Source organism: Xiphophorus hellerii, chromosome 11 (assembly GCF_003331165.1).
Source record: "Xiphophorus hellerii strain 12219 chromosome 11, Xiphophorus_hellerii-4.1, whole genome shotgun sequence".
NCBI classification, from domain to species: domain Eukaryota; kingdom Metazoa; phylum Chordata; class Actinopteri; order Cyprinodontiformes; family Poeciliidae; genus Xiphophorus; species Xiphophorus hellerii.
Window position 1 is genome coordinate 22397816 of NC_045682.1, and position 14387 is coordinate 22412202.

At 36.2% G+C, this 14387-nt stretch overlaps 1 protein-coding gene across 1 annotated transcript; it reads left to right on the top strand.

Moving 5' to 3' along the window:
- The first annotated feature begins 49 nt into the window (after positions 1–49).
- LOC116728740 (solute carrier family 46 member 3) lies at positions 50–10836 on the top strand. Its single transcript, XM_032577034.1, has 6 exons — positions 50–162; positions 1466–1685; positions 3340–4222; positions 5662–5745; positions 5969–6125; positions 8304–10836. The coding sequence occupies exons 2-6, from the start codon at positions 1491–1493 to the stop codon at positions 8449–8451; spliced, it is 1467 nt and encodes a 488-aa protein (XP_032432925.1). The 5' UTR covers positions 50–162; positions 1466–1490; the 3' UTR covers positions 8452–10836.
- The last annotated feature ends 3551 nt before the right edge of the window (positions 10837–14387 follow it).

Consider the following 14387-nt stretch of genomic DNA (forward strand, 5'->3'; position numbering starts at 1 on the left):
GCTGTTTTTTCTACCAATCAGATTAGACCATAGGCGGGACAGCCGGCTTTCATAACCCTGCGCGCTGGCGTATATAACAAGAGCTCCAGCTTATTCGTAAATACAACAGTGTTTGGAAGTGAATATCGAGCAATAACATGACTGAATTGGCAATTTAAGAAGGTAGGTATTGATACTACACTGTCTCAGCAAAATATTATGATTAATATAAATACTATACAATAAGGTAAGGCTTTGCCATGTCGCCTAAATGTGTGTTATCGAACTAGCCGAATTCACCTGAGGTATCTGCTAATGTGTTATCTTCCTGACTGGCAGACAATGTTAGATCATAATATATCTCTTAGATGATAGCATAACGATAGTAATACGAGCAGACAAAAGTAAATATGTTATATACATGTATAAGCTGTGTGAATTTGTTTTGTTGATTTGCAGTTTTAAAACAGCAAATTGCTGTTTTTCTGTCACCCAACGCATTAGTGAGAAAATTAGTTTGCTATTTGATGACTAACTATGGATCAGTGTTATGTTTTAAAGCTATAGGCAGACTTTTATGTAGAATAAATCAAGCTGCAGTTTTTCACCTACAGAAAACATGAGGGTAAATTTTTAGATGTGTTTTACATTTTAGTTGATATGTAATTGAGATAAAATCTACAAGAACAAGTTTTCCATGTTTTTGGTGACATCACAAAGTGCACAAAGTTCTTATGCACTTTGCATAAGATGCTTTATGAAAAGCGTAAAGCTTGTTAAATTTTGTAAATTAATTGTGTTTTTTTAATCAAGTTATGGAACCCATAGGTTTTAGGGAAATTTGGAAACATTCAAAGAAAGCAAAGAAAAAAGACCCACAGTCACAACTTCTTTCTTAAACTAACAATTGACATTCCGTTCTAATCAAAACCTGAAAGGAGTAAGAAAAAAATCTCCCACCTGTAGCCAGAAAAAGAAGAGCTGTTCAAGAATTATATTTTTTATTTTCTACTTTTTCAACAAAAAAACCTACAGATTTATAGAAAGAGAAAGAAAAAAAAAAAAGCATCTATTTTATTGAAAAGAGGTTTTTCTGAACATCTATTTAAGAAAACATAGGTTTATGGGAAATTAAAGAAATTAAAAAATATGTGACTTAAGAATTAAAAAAGAATTGAAAAGAAACCCTAAACATATTTGAAAACACCTATAAAATGAAGAAATTTGTATTTTTCTGTTACCTCCATATGTAAAAAAAAATTCAGTTCTAAATCATGTAATTTCAATTTCAAATGCCTCTTGTGATGTCATTGACACAAATACACTTGAAGATTAAATTCTGCTGGTTAGTTTGCATGCTGTCATTTTACTGAATATGAATATGCTTCTGAAAACAAATGAATAATACTTTTAAAGACCAGTCTCAGCTCCTGGTTTATGTGTATGCATCTCTAAATATCAAATGTTCTTATCCTGCATTTTTCAGAAACTTTATTTTATTCCTCCTCATCATGAAGCGCCTTTACCTGGTGGAGCCGGTAGTGGCTCTGTATGCTTTTAGCAGTTTTCTCATCTACCCGCTGGTCCAGCAGTATGTGTACAGGAGGTTCTGGCAGCAGCTGACCAACACGCCCTATCCCGTCTCAGACAACACCTCCAGATGTGCTCCAAGTAACAGCAGCAGCAACCAGACCAACTTCCATAAGGTTCGTTCATAATGGAAGGATGCAACCTGGTGTCATCTCAAATAATCTTATTTGGAACAAACCTTAGTTAATTTTTTCATTATCCAAACAAAGCTGAGAATAACAGGGGGGTGGGGGGGTTCACAGGAAGGAGAGGATATGTTTATTGATTATCTGATATTTAACTTTTGATAATGTGCTGTTATTTTATGTAAATAAATATCAGTCCCAAATATAATTCCCTCTGGCTCTCTGTACTGATGTCTTTTAACATGTTCATGAAAACTATATATCGTAAATAATCAATATTATTCTGTAATTCTAGCTGGTTGTTATGTTTATTAGTCCATAAAAACTGGTCAACCCTTAATGACCAATAGATATGAGCTTTGCTGAAGTATTTTCATCCCTGGAACATTTTCACATTTCACACAGAGTTTTGGACAGGTTTTTTTTATTTTTATTATTATTATTATTTTCACAGATAAAAATCTGACAATGTGGTGAGCATTTGTATGCCCCTTTTAATTTCATACCCCGCAATTAACTGGTTTGAGAAGTTGCATAATTTATAATTATGTTGAAGTTCATAGTTTTAATATTTCAAAGTTAAAGGGGTATATTGTTGTTGCACCTGAGCAACATTGTTTATTCATTACAGTAGTATTTTTGTTGTGAAATACTTTAAAATGCTAATTTGGTGAATACATTTAATTGATATTCAAAGCAGACATGCTTAACCTTCTGAACGTGACTTCAACACCCTGAACTAACAACATAATCTCAAATCATTTCTGATCCAATAACAGCTTGCGGTGTTCAACGTACCAAAATAATTTGATTTTAAGCAGATTAAGAAAAGCATGCATTCATGGACCAGCATTGTCATGCTATCAAAAGTTTTTAAAATAAAAGTAGGAAGTGAAACACACTCACACAAGAATAATTTGTTTTTATCTGAAAACACAGCTGTCACAATGGCACCAGCAATAGTAGAGCTTTGTTCCTCTTGCTTTTTCTCAAGAAAAACCTCACTTGTTGTATTAGACAACAGTTTTGAAAGATTTCAAACCCTTTAAAATTTTTGTGTTATACTGCCATTTGGTTTAAAACTCAAATTAAAGTGTCAGAGTCAGCAGATTTTTTTCCTAGGTCTTTTGAGCATAGATTATAGATCATTGCTCCACCTGTTTCTGCAAACTGCCAGATATCTGGCTGAAAGTCGACCCTCGTGTACAAGAAAGCCAAATCGATCTGTTTAGAAATGTCTGCCTGTCGAAAACATTGACTGTAGTGGTTTAAAACTAAAGGAACCCCTCTCGTTGCTCTTTTTAGGTGTTAAAACTACAGCTTTAAAAAGCAGCATGTCTACTATAAAGGTGACTGTAGACTCGCTACAAGAGCAGATAGACCCACTAATTATTTGTAAATATTGCTGTAAATCTGTATCAATCAATCATTCAATTTTTGGAGTACTTTTCAGTTACTTTTCAGTAACAAGTTCTCTACTTAAAATAAAACAACAACAAGCAACAGCAAAATTGTTGTTTTGAAGGACCAAGGAAAGTCAGCTGGGATAATTTGGGTAATGAGGCGACACTAGAACATTCAGTGTATGCATCTAAGCAGTAATTGATTTTATTCTAACCTAAATTTCCTGTGTCTTCTTTTCCAGGAGGTGCAGAACCAGACGTCTCTTTTCTCCCTTTACTCTGAGCTCCTCTCCACAATCCCATCTTTGATCGTTACTCTTGTGCTGGTGGCCTATAGCGACCGGGGCGGACGCAAGATCACCATCATTATGCCTCTTATCGGCATGCTGATATATACCAGCACCTTCCTAGCTGTGTCCTTCTTTGAGCTCAACATCTACCTTCTCATCGGCTCTTCCTTCCTTAGCTCTCTGTTTGGGGGTATCAGCACTTTCCTGGGAGGCTGTTTTGCCTACATAGCGGACTTGTGCCAAGACGACCGGCAGAAGACGCTGCGAATGGCTGGAGTGGATATGATGATTGGACTGTTGTCTGGAGTGGCTGCGATATCTACAGGTTACTTCCTGAGAGCTGCAGGCTTTAACTGGCCTTTCTTAACTTCAGCCCTGTGCCTGTGTTTGACACTAGTCTATGCAGTTTTTATCCTGGAGGAGACTGTGAGAAAGACTCCCGCTGATGGCAGTGATATAGACGGGTCTCCCCAGTGCCCTAGGTTGAGACAGTTGATCTTTGGGTTCTGCCAGATCTTTGCAAGAGCAAGCTACAAGTGTAAAATAGTCTTAGCCCTCCTGATGATCATCTTCACCAGCTTCGTCTTCACCTACATTGGAGGCATCTCCTTGATGACACTATACGAGCTAAACGAGCCACTGTGCTGGACTGAGATTCTGATTGGCTATGGCTCAGCACTGTCCACCACGGTGTTCTTGACCAGTTTCCTGGGAGTGTCGGCATTCACATACTGTGGAGTCCCGCAGCTGCTGATCGCTGCATTGGGGATCCTGTCTGTGCTGTCAGGAATGATCATGTTGGCGTTTGCAAAGACCACAGTTCTGATGTTTTTAGGTGAGTTTAAGCTGCTGAGTCGTAATTAAAGTTATTAAACTTTGCTAAATCATTACTTGAACTAGACAAAAATGCAACCCCAAGAATTTGAATATTAATAAAAACAATTATGTAATTTATTTCAATAAGTGGAACATTGATATTTAATAGATTCGCTACACTCATAAGGATATATATTTTAAGCATTTATTTTTGTGTATTGTGATGATTAGGGCTTATAACAAACAAAAACTTCATGTTTGCATGTATTTGATACAAACGATTTCTGATACAAAAATGTTACAGTATAGATGACAGAATTATGAACAAGACTATCTACTTGACATTTGTCCACCAGAAAGTCAGACACTTAACAAAGTAAGAGTAAACAACAAAAAGATAATTGGTAAAGAAGCTGACAGGCCAGAAGGCTTTTTCCAAGCATGTGGAAGTGCGGAAGAAAACTATTCACAAGTAAATGACGATTCACTATATACCCCAGTGACCTTACAAGGATAAATGGGTAAAGATGGAGGGAGGAAGGATGACTGGATACAAATAAATATCCCTTGCCCTATAAATTATTTCCATTATTGGTTTGAATTATCATAATCTAATATTCTAAGAAACTGAATTCATTATCTGAAAGCCTTAATCCTTGAAATTGACAGATATAAACACTTGAAATATACTGTGCATCTTTGTCTGAGGAATGTAGATAGTATATGAATTACATTTTTCAATTAAGCTGCGGAAATAAACTTTTTGATAATGTTTAAATTTATTTTTGTGTTTTAGGCCAATAAAAGAAAATAATTCTCATAACCATATCTTACTGCATTGTGCATATAATAGTGCAATATAATATTTTTGATCTAGTATTATATAAATTATATAATATATATATATAGTATTATATATATGTATGTATATATAAATTTTTTTGTTCACTGTATGAAAGCAGAGTGCAAATCAGGCAACCATACTTGTCACATTTAAGGCCGTGTAATTTATGTTTTCTGTTTCATTTTATGACACATTTATCTAAAATAGCTTTTAAATACTGAACAAGATAAATACAGCACTTAAAAAATAAAGATTCTCACCAGAAACACTACAGACTATTCTCTCTGGTTACAGATTGACAATAAGTTTATTGGCCTGTAAGGTGTTCAGAAGCTACTGAGTTTGTAGGGACTTTTATTAGAAGACTGAATTGTAAGCTTTATTGTGTTTGCAATTATGACATCTTATCTCTGCTTTGCTTATTTTCTTATCTCTGCTTTGTTTGCTTTAGATATAGTACTGCCAGGGGGTTTATTATGAAAGACATGAACGCTGAAACTCATTATAGCTCTGAAACCTTAATTTCTGTCACTGATTATGTGTGTTTGCAGTTGCACAAAAGCTTTCATAAAATTTCTTATTTAATTTTCTTGTTTGTTTTCTTTTTATTGCAGTAAGGATCCCCATGCTGCTGTCCATAATGCCTTTCCCTGTTCTCCGCTCGGTAATGTCAAAGATCGTCTCCAAGTCTGAGCAAGGCAAGTGTGCTTTTGGACACACACCATGGATGCATGTCTGTGTTTAAAGAGTCATAGTCCACTGGTGTGTGTCCTGTCCTTAACGTTTCAGCATACACTTGGAAAACAAAGCACTTAAAGTTTCTGTTTATCCTAGAAGTGAAAGGACTAGAAGAAACATAACATTTTGACTTTAGTTGTCTCTGTTATACTTCACTGAATCCCCTTTTTTTTGTTTTGCCAGGAGCCCTTTTTGCTTATCTTTCCTTTCTGGAGAGTTTATTTAACAACGTTGGATCTGCAGTCTTCAATAGTATCTATGCTGCCACGGTGGGGTGGTATCCTGGTTTTGTCTTCCTCTTAGCTGCGGGACTCTGTGTCATTCCTTTATCTGTGATTGCGTAAGTTAATTTTCCTAGTGTTTACACCACAACAGTAAACTGTCATATCAAGCTTTTGTTTGACTCTTACATGTAGCAGCTATTTATTTCCTAAATGAAAAGAAATTCATGAAGTAGACACAAATAAAATCAAATCAAACAGTAAAATAAATCTAAAAAGAAGAGCAAAATTTTTAGTTGACAGGTTTATACAAACACAATCCTATACAAAATTGTCCCTAACTCTTTGAGGACATGATTTAAAGTATTAAGAAACAGTTGCTGATGAAAAGGCATCACCACATTATGATGTTACCACCCCCATATTTCACCACAGGGATGGTATGTGCTTGGTATTGTGGAGTATTCGTTTTTGTTCACACATACAGATTTTCATGCAGGCCAAAAAGTTACTTTTTGGTGTAATGTGTTCCACATACAGTATATTGTGTGTCCCCTACACGCAGGGCTTCTTGTGGCTCTTTTTTTGCAATGGCTCACCACATTCCTACAAAATGTTTTCATCAGAGATACATCCTGAGAAAGAAGTTGTGTGTTCGCTGGCTGATTTGTTCAAACACAGATTGGTATTTAAAAAAAAAAAAAGCTATACTCAAAGATGCATCCAACAACAATATTAAAATCCATGATCTCAGCAATGTTGCTTAAGAGTTTTTGCTCCAACTTCTTATTGGCTGCTTGAGTTTGAGGAAGGATTTGGATTACAAAAACACTTTTCTGCTGGGTCATAATTGTCAAATACACGTCATTTCTGTAGAAAAGAGAAATGTTCAGAATCAAAAAGTAGGAAGGCACAGTTCCTTATTTCAAGTATAACTTTCTAACCACTGTCCTAAGAATTAAAAACTATATCAGACAACTTGCGTAGCTTCCTAAGATGTGAAATCACTTTTAAACCATAGAAGATATTGATTTGCATATTATACTACAACTCAGGTGGGAGAAGTTGAGAGGAAAAATATTACTAGGGCATTCAACAAATCTTTCAATTCAGAGTGGGAAAAAGAAAGTAATTCTTCAAAGAAATCCATAAAATGTTCCCTTTAAGGTTTACTACAAGGCATGTGGGGAAACACCAAAAATGTGGAAAAAGGAGGAAATGAGACCAAAATTAAGCCTTTATGCAGAACACTACGGTGGAGAATTAATATTGCACATTACCGTGATCCTTCCATCCCGTGTGAAACATGTTGGTGCCAGCATCATGCTGTGGGGATCCTGTTCTTCAGCAGATCCAGGGAAGCTGGTCAGAGTTGATGGGAAGATGGATAGAGATAAATATTGGACAATCACAGAAACATCCAGTCAAAGATTACATGAGACTGACTGAAACCTGTCTCCTTCCAGCACCATGCTTTGATCAAAGCATAGTCATGTGTTAAAATAGTCCAGTTGAAGTCCAGACCAAAATCCAATTGAAAATCTTTAGCAATACTTGAAAATATGTTTGCAGGTTCTCTACATCCAGTCAAATAGACCTTCAGGTATTTTTTATTGAGGAATAGGTAAAAATGTTTTTCTCTGGATGTAAGAAAGGTTGCAGTTTGAATCACAGTAAACGGTTCTTCTGATTCGGGTAGCCTGAATGTATACGTACACCACAGTCTTCAGATTTTTATTAGTAAAAAAGAATTGGGAAATGCTGTATCATCTTTTTTTCACTTCATAACCACTCACTTTTTTGTGTTTGTCTATCAGACGGAATCCAAGGGGTATAAAATACTTTTCAGAGGGTTGTAGGCTGTGCCATGAACACTGAAGCTTTCTGTCCTGTTGAACTAAAGGATATTTTGCTGACGGTTGATAAAATGAGAAGACAAAGTGATACTGCTTAGTCAATGTGGGAGCAGTAGCGTGAAACATAACCCCCCTTACTGCCTACATGTCTATCACATGCTGTGCTTCTTTCTTTGCACAGTGATCAGTTTTAAAATAACAAAGTCCTACCCAGATATTCTGTTGTTGCTTGCTAACTACAAGTGCACAGAGATCGTGAACTCTAATGAAATTGAAAATCATTTTAGTTTAAAAATTAACTTATTGACAATGTGTCTGTAAACTCCCAAAACATGATTAATGGAAATGCATGACACAACAGATAAGATTGTCTCCCTTTTTAGCTGGAATTGATAACGTCTATTTCCTGTCCACATGTGTTCCCGTTTCTGAACATTTTAGTGCAGTGGCTTTAATCGGAGTGGATGTTACCACTGAACCCATAAAGTCAGAAGATGGAACCTCTGATGAGGATGGCCAGGCTGAGGAGAACGACACCAGTCCTCTTCTAAGCTCTTCTTCTGTTAACACCTCAGCTGGACATTGTTAACGTATTTACCTTTTAAGTATGTCAGTGACTTCAGTTTTCTGGGTTGATACACCAGGAAAGTTTCATTTTTTGTTGTTAAATTAGTTTTGATACAGTGCTTCTTCTTTCTGCAGGAACTTTGTTACTCAGCATCAGTTTTATTTATTTTTTTTAAATTCCATTGAATTAGAAATGCCATCTATTGACAAAAATATGCTTAAGAAGGAGAAAGTGAGCTTTATATTCCCCATATATTTCAGGGGAATATATGTGCGCTGCGTCATTTGAGATGTATGAATGTTTTTACAACTTTTGATTAATTCATAATTAATTGTTTAATAATTCCACCTTTTAATTTACACCTTTTAACTGTTAGCTATTTTCTTGGACAATTTTCACCAAAGTTCTAAAGCTGCCTAATTTTCATACAGTTTGAAGTAACTGATTTGATCACATTCGTTGACTTTTTACAAATACCGTTTTTTTGGGGAATATAAGCCGCTACTTTTTTCCCACGCTTTGAACCATGCAGCTTATAGCCAGGTGCGTCTTTTCTGTGGATTTTTCTTCAACCGCCACGGGGATCTTCAGCAGGAAGTGAATCATTAGAAGTCAAAATTGGAAATCAAAGAAGAAAGCGCTGATTTTCATTTACACAAGCACATTCTAGCAGCAAGCACGACGGAGAAATGTTTTCAAACTCATACCCCCTCATCATGGAAACCACACGAAGAAGTTCATATGATGCTGCTTTTAAGTTGAAGGTAGTACAGATCAATTGCAGCTGCACGTAAGCTCGTCCTGAATGAATTTATGGTTCGGCGTTGGAGACGCAGGGCTGCGTCCTTAATAGCAGATTTATTAAGGAAAACCGAGAGCGGCGGAGACACCAGCGGCTTATAGCTCGGTGCAGCTTATATATGTATGCTTCCAGTTTTAAAAAAAAAAAACAAACTTTGAGGGTTTGAGTGAGGTGCGCTCTATAGTCCGGAAAATACGGTACTTAGGACACAAACAATTATCTTGCCAAACATCTTCCCTGTTATCTAATTCCAAAATGCTTTGTTGCAGAATGTATTAATTTGACAGTCTTGGGTTAAAATGGTGTTATTCATTGTTTTATTTAAACCAGAAAAGGGACAGACAGTGTAGTTTGACTGATTTTTTGCTGTGTTTTTAATTTCATATTGTGTAAATGGACTGTACTTGTGTAGCACTTTATGTAGTCCAGTCCAGTGGACTCCAAAGCGCTTTTTATTACAAGCTACAACTGCCCTGGAACAATCTGACCGAAGCTGCCATTCAATCTGCACCACCACCTCTGACTACCACAAGCAGGCAAGGCAGGTGAAGTGTCTTTCTCAAGGACAAAGTGAGTAATAGAGTGGGGTTCAAACCTTTATCCCTGAGCTACTGTCGCCCTATGTGAAACATGTAAAAGTATGTTTCTTTTCAAAAGTATTTGCACAATTTGTAACTTTATGTGTTCCTTTGTCTTTTTGTTGTTTTGTTATGTGTAAAATTATGAAAAATATAAAAGTAAATAATATTTAAAAAATGACACTAGGGAAGACAGAATTAAAAGGGAAACCAGCCCTTGAATTTTTAACACATGTATTTGTGTTGATAAACTAGTATGTATTGGGAAGTGAAAAATTTAATGAGGCAGAGAATGCTTTTTATGTTTTTCTAAAGACAACTTGCTCGTTAGGTGAGCACTTTACATCTTAATTAGCGGTGACAAAGAACACCACTAATTAAGATCCACTAACTGGCAATAGTGAAGTTTGTTTTTTTCCCCCCTGGGAGACAGTGACTTGAAATGGAAAACTGTTACTAGGGAGCTAAAATGTAGGTCAGTTCAGAAATAAATACACCTTGTGTGGAAGTTATAAGCCATATTAGTATTGTGTGCTTTGTAATCTTTTCAACATGTAATAAATCTGTAGAAATAAGGTTAAGCTTACAGAGACAAATCCAGGTTCACAAGAAGAGAATCAATGCCACAGGACTGAACCTTTGATTTTAAATATTACCAAAAGGTAGACATTCTAATGCAGCTTTTTGTGGATCAAAGTTTTATAGATAAAATTGATTTTTTTTTTGTATCAAAATACACTTTATACTAGTTGAGGTGTCTTAATAAAATGAGCATACAAAAAAGTTGTCTGTCTCTTTAAAAATGTCCAGAAGAACCAATCAGAGCTAAACTACTTTTGTGTTTATCAGTTTTTCTCTTTTTGGTAGGACCTCAGCTGTGGCCAGACACATTTGAAGTTGAGTCTGTTCAACAACAAAGTGCTGTTTAAAGAAGCTTTTCTTACAAGCTTTCTTGAAAGCTTACAAGATACTGACAATAAGCAACTTTCTTAAAAGTTTACAAAAAAGCTGCTTGAAAGAAAAACAAAAAAATGCTATACCCAACACTGTGCACATGAGATTATAAAGCCAGTTAAGCTACTGTTTAGGTCTTGTGCCCTGCTATGCAACTTTGCGTTTTAAGAATTTTAGTTGATATTGCAATCAAAACCTAATTTCAATAAAACCTTTATATGTTGTAAATACAAATAACATTTTCTTCACTATTATTTTTCTTTTAAAATCATAAAATGTCCACACCCATCAATGAACTTTAGAATTCCTCTTTTTGTGTAAAACTTCCAGGCATTTAATTAAACTTTTTGCATAGACCTTTGCTCATCTTGATTGTTCTTTTTATTCTCATTCAGTTAACTTTTTCTGGGTGAGTTTTCATATGAGCCACTAGATGTCAGTCTCTGTCCACCCATATAGCAGTACTAGCTCAGTTGGTGAAAGTGCTTCTCATTTGAAAAATCCCTTTGTCACATGTTATCATGGCCTTCAATGTTTGTGAAATTTTTCTTCAATGACACAACGTAAGTATTAAAGTATATGTGTTGTATGGACGATAAATGAGCAAAATAAATGTTGTATTCAAGCCATAAGGCTATATAGCTACTTGTTTTCTGCTTGGGTTGGTTATTGTGGGAACCACAAAAGATAAATGATGTGGCCTGAATACAATACAACTCCTTCACATTAGTCAGCACTGGAGATGCCACATAAAATCAGATTTTAGCCACACATGATGCATCACACGAATAGTACTTACCGGTAGTTTGGCTTTAAACTGGACCTGTTAACAGTTTTTAATGCAGCTGTATGTGTGAATAACAAACCACATCTAACTCTACTTAGATTTGTTTAAAGGTGGGACAGCTAGATCAATCTGAAAACATGTGCCACAAAGGGGGGGAAATCTGCCAGTCCTGTGAATATTGTAAAAGTGAAACATCCCCTGAAATTGAGTGCAATTTCCTGTTGGATATTCTGGCTCTAGCTTCAGTCATGGAAAGCTTAATGATGTCTGATTGTAATGTGGAGCTATTTGATTCCCATTCTCAGGTTTTGAGATTTGAGTCTAGATTGTGATTAGAAGGTAACAGAGTTTGAATGAAGTTCACCACTTGAGGTTAACAACGGGACCTTCTGAGGCACCGAACATATGGTCTCGACTTGAATCAGAGATAGAGGTGTGGTGAGTCGTGATGATCGTTTTCATGGGTTTTCCCAGGGATAGGGATCTCTGGCGAAGACAGTCAGGGTGGCTTGTGTCAGTGTGGCGTGCAAAGGGGTCGATGGGGATTAAAGAGAGAGTTGACGGAATATGGTTTTAAGAGGAGGATGGGGGAATGAGGGTCTCTGGTTTTTGGTTTCCAAACACAGCTGAATCAGCACTGCAATCATCTGCACCACATCACATCACCATTGGCCCTTTCTGTGATGTTGATCCAAAGAGTGGATAACAGACCCCTCTCTTTATCTCGATTCTCTACATGGGAAGATAATTTGTAATTATATTGCACCAAATTTAAGTGACTGATGTGACTGAAGTGAAGTTTTGAATGGAACAGCTTTTATATGAATAGAGGTGTCGTTATGCCAGGAAGCTACTCCTAATTAACTTAATGCCATCTGATGATGGCATTAAGTTAATTTTTTCCAGGATTTCTAGGGATTTTCAATCTCTTTCAACTGAGATTGAAAATCCAAAGTCTATTCTATTAAACAATCTCCCTCCATTGATGATATTGAGGATTAAATGTGGGACTGGAGAATCTAAAATGAATGAAAATTAAAACAGGCACATAAACTGTGTAGCTAGTAAAGGGCTCAACATGAGGTTTGAATCAGGTGGAAACAATGCCACAAGTGCAGCTTTGTGCCACATAGACAGTCCCAGAATAGAGTGAATTCCAGGGACAATAAACCAGTAGTTGGAGGGCAGCCATTTTCTCTGTCTCTCCCTCCTTTTTTGTTTTTGTTAACAGATAATGCTACCTTATTAGTCTTGTCATGCAGACAGGCCTGGTATTGTCTATAAACATAATAAACTAATTTCCCTGATCAACCTTTGCTCCCTGTGTGTTTTCGTGTCTGTTTGAATGGTTTAGTTTTACAACCGACGCATGTTTTTTTTAACTGGATCAATGTCAAGTTTTGTGAGCTAAACAGTCCTCACATTTTTTGCGTTTGGTTTTCATCTTTCCCATAAGCTGCATTGCATGGCTTTTTGTCTTCTCTGATTTATCGATTTATATTATTGAGATAATCCTATTTGCCTACCCCTTTCCTCTCCCATCTGGATCCTATGGCTTCATGTGGTTGCCACTCCTTCTACAGATGTCTTTCCCCTGTCTTTACTGCGAATAATGTCTGTTTCTTTATTCCCCCACCGGTGCTCCTCATTGACTTTCCTCATCTCCACTAGAGAAGGATCGACTGTCTTCTTTGAACATTTCAAATGTAGATCTTCAACCTCCAATACTGACGCACAAACTGCAGATCCTCATTGTCTCTTTTCACTTTTCAATTACTTGTCATCTCACCAAAAAATATTTCAAAATCCAAAAGTTTAGCTAAACTGGGCCAGGAGTGAAGCACATGTTTTAATGTCTCAAAATTTCTCATCTAAAAAATATTCATATTTGCAAGCACTACTTTATGAACCTTTAACTATTGTCATGTGTCTATAAGACAGTTATTTACACACAATCCAAGGATTATTTACAGAAGAAACAGAGATTATTGGCAGCAACATTTTCCTTCTTCATCCATTGTCTACATCTCCAGAAGTCATTAAGTGAAAGATGGGGTTAAACCAGGACAGATTGCCACTCCACACAGGACAAACACTCTCATTTCATTTATAAGGGTAATTTTCTGAGAGACTAATTATCCTAAAGGTCATGTTTTTGGACTGTAAGAAAACTTATGCACGCACAGGGTGAAAGTGCGTAAGTTTCATCCTCACAGCTTCACTTTTGGCTGTGAGGAAACAGTGTTAACAATTGTGCCATGGTGAAGCATTGATTGATTTTTTTATTCATGCATATTGAAAGACCCTTTTTGTCCTTTATAGTGCTTTTAGGAATCTGTGCTACTTACTTCTGACCACGCCCTTAAATGATTGTCCCTCTCAAGACTCACGTGTTTCGATCACATACTATACAGTATGTGAATCTGCTCTTTTTGGTAAGAGAAGACAATCTATGCCACCAGCCATATTCTTGTACTGCCGACAAGATTTTAGTTATATCCTGTTTACAGAACCTCACCTTAAAATTTCATAGCGATACAAAAAATAATCTGGATCTATTAAACATGTAATATATCCAGGATATTTTCTGCCTTGTGTGCTACAACTAAAGAGTATGGGTTAAACACCTTTTTTCCACCCACTTTGAACAGCTTTTGGAGGAATCATCAGACCTAAATTCTTGCATTTTTGAGTAAAGTCGTGGTGCAGTAACAGTTTCAAGCGTTTTATATTGTCTTGAATATGTTTTACATACAAACAATTTGCCACCATTATGTTTTTTTGTCAACCAACACAAATGCATTTGCTTTCAAAAGAAGAGTTGGTGCTACCTCAA

What these genes read in the sequence shown, in the direction of transcription:
- LOC116728740 (XM_032577034.1), top strand. Translation starts at nt 1,491, where the DNA reads ATGAAGCGCCTTTACCTGGTGGAGCCGGTAGTGGCTCTGTATGCTTTT. An exon ending in CGTCTCCAAGTCTGAGCAAG is followed by an intron (nt 5,746 to 5,968) that starts GCAAGTGTGCTT and finishes TTGTTTTGCCAG; the next exon opens with GAGCCCTTTTTGCTTATCTT. An exon ending in ATTCCTTTATCTGTGATTGC is followed by an intron (nt 6,126 to 8,303) that starts GTAAGTTAATTT and finishes TGAACATTTTAG; the next exon opens with TGCAGTGGCTTTAATCGGAG.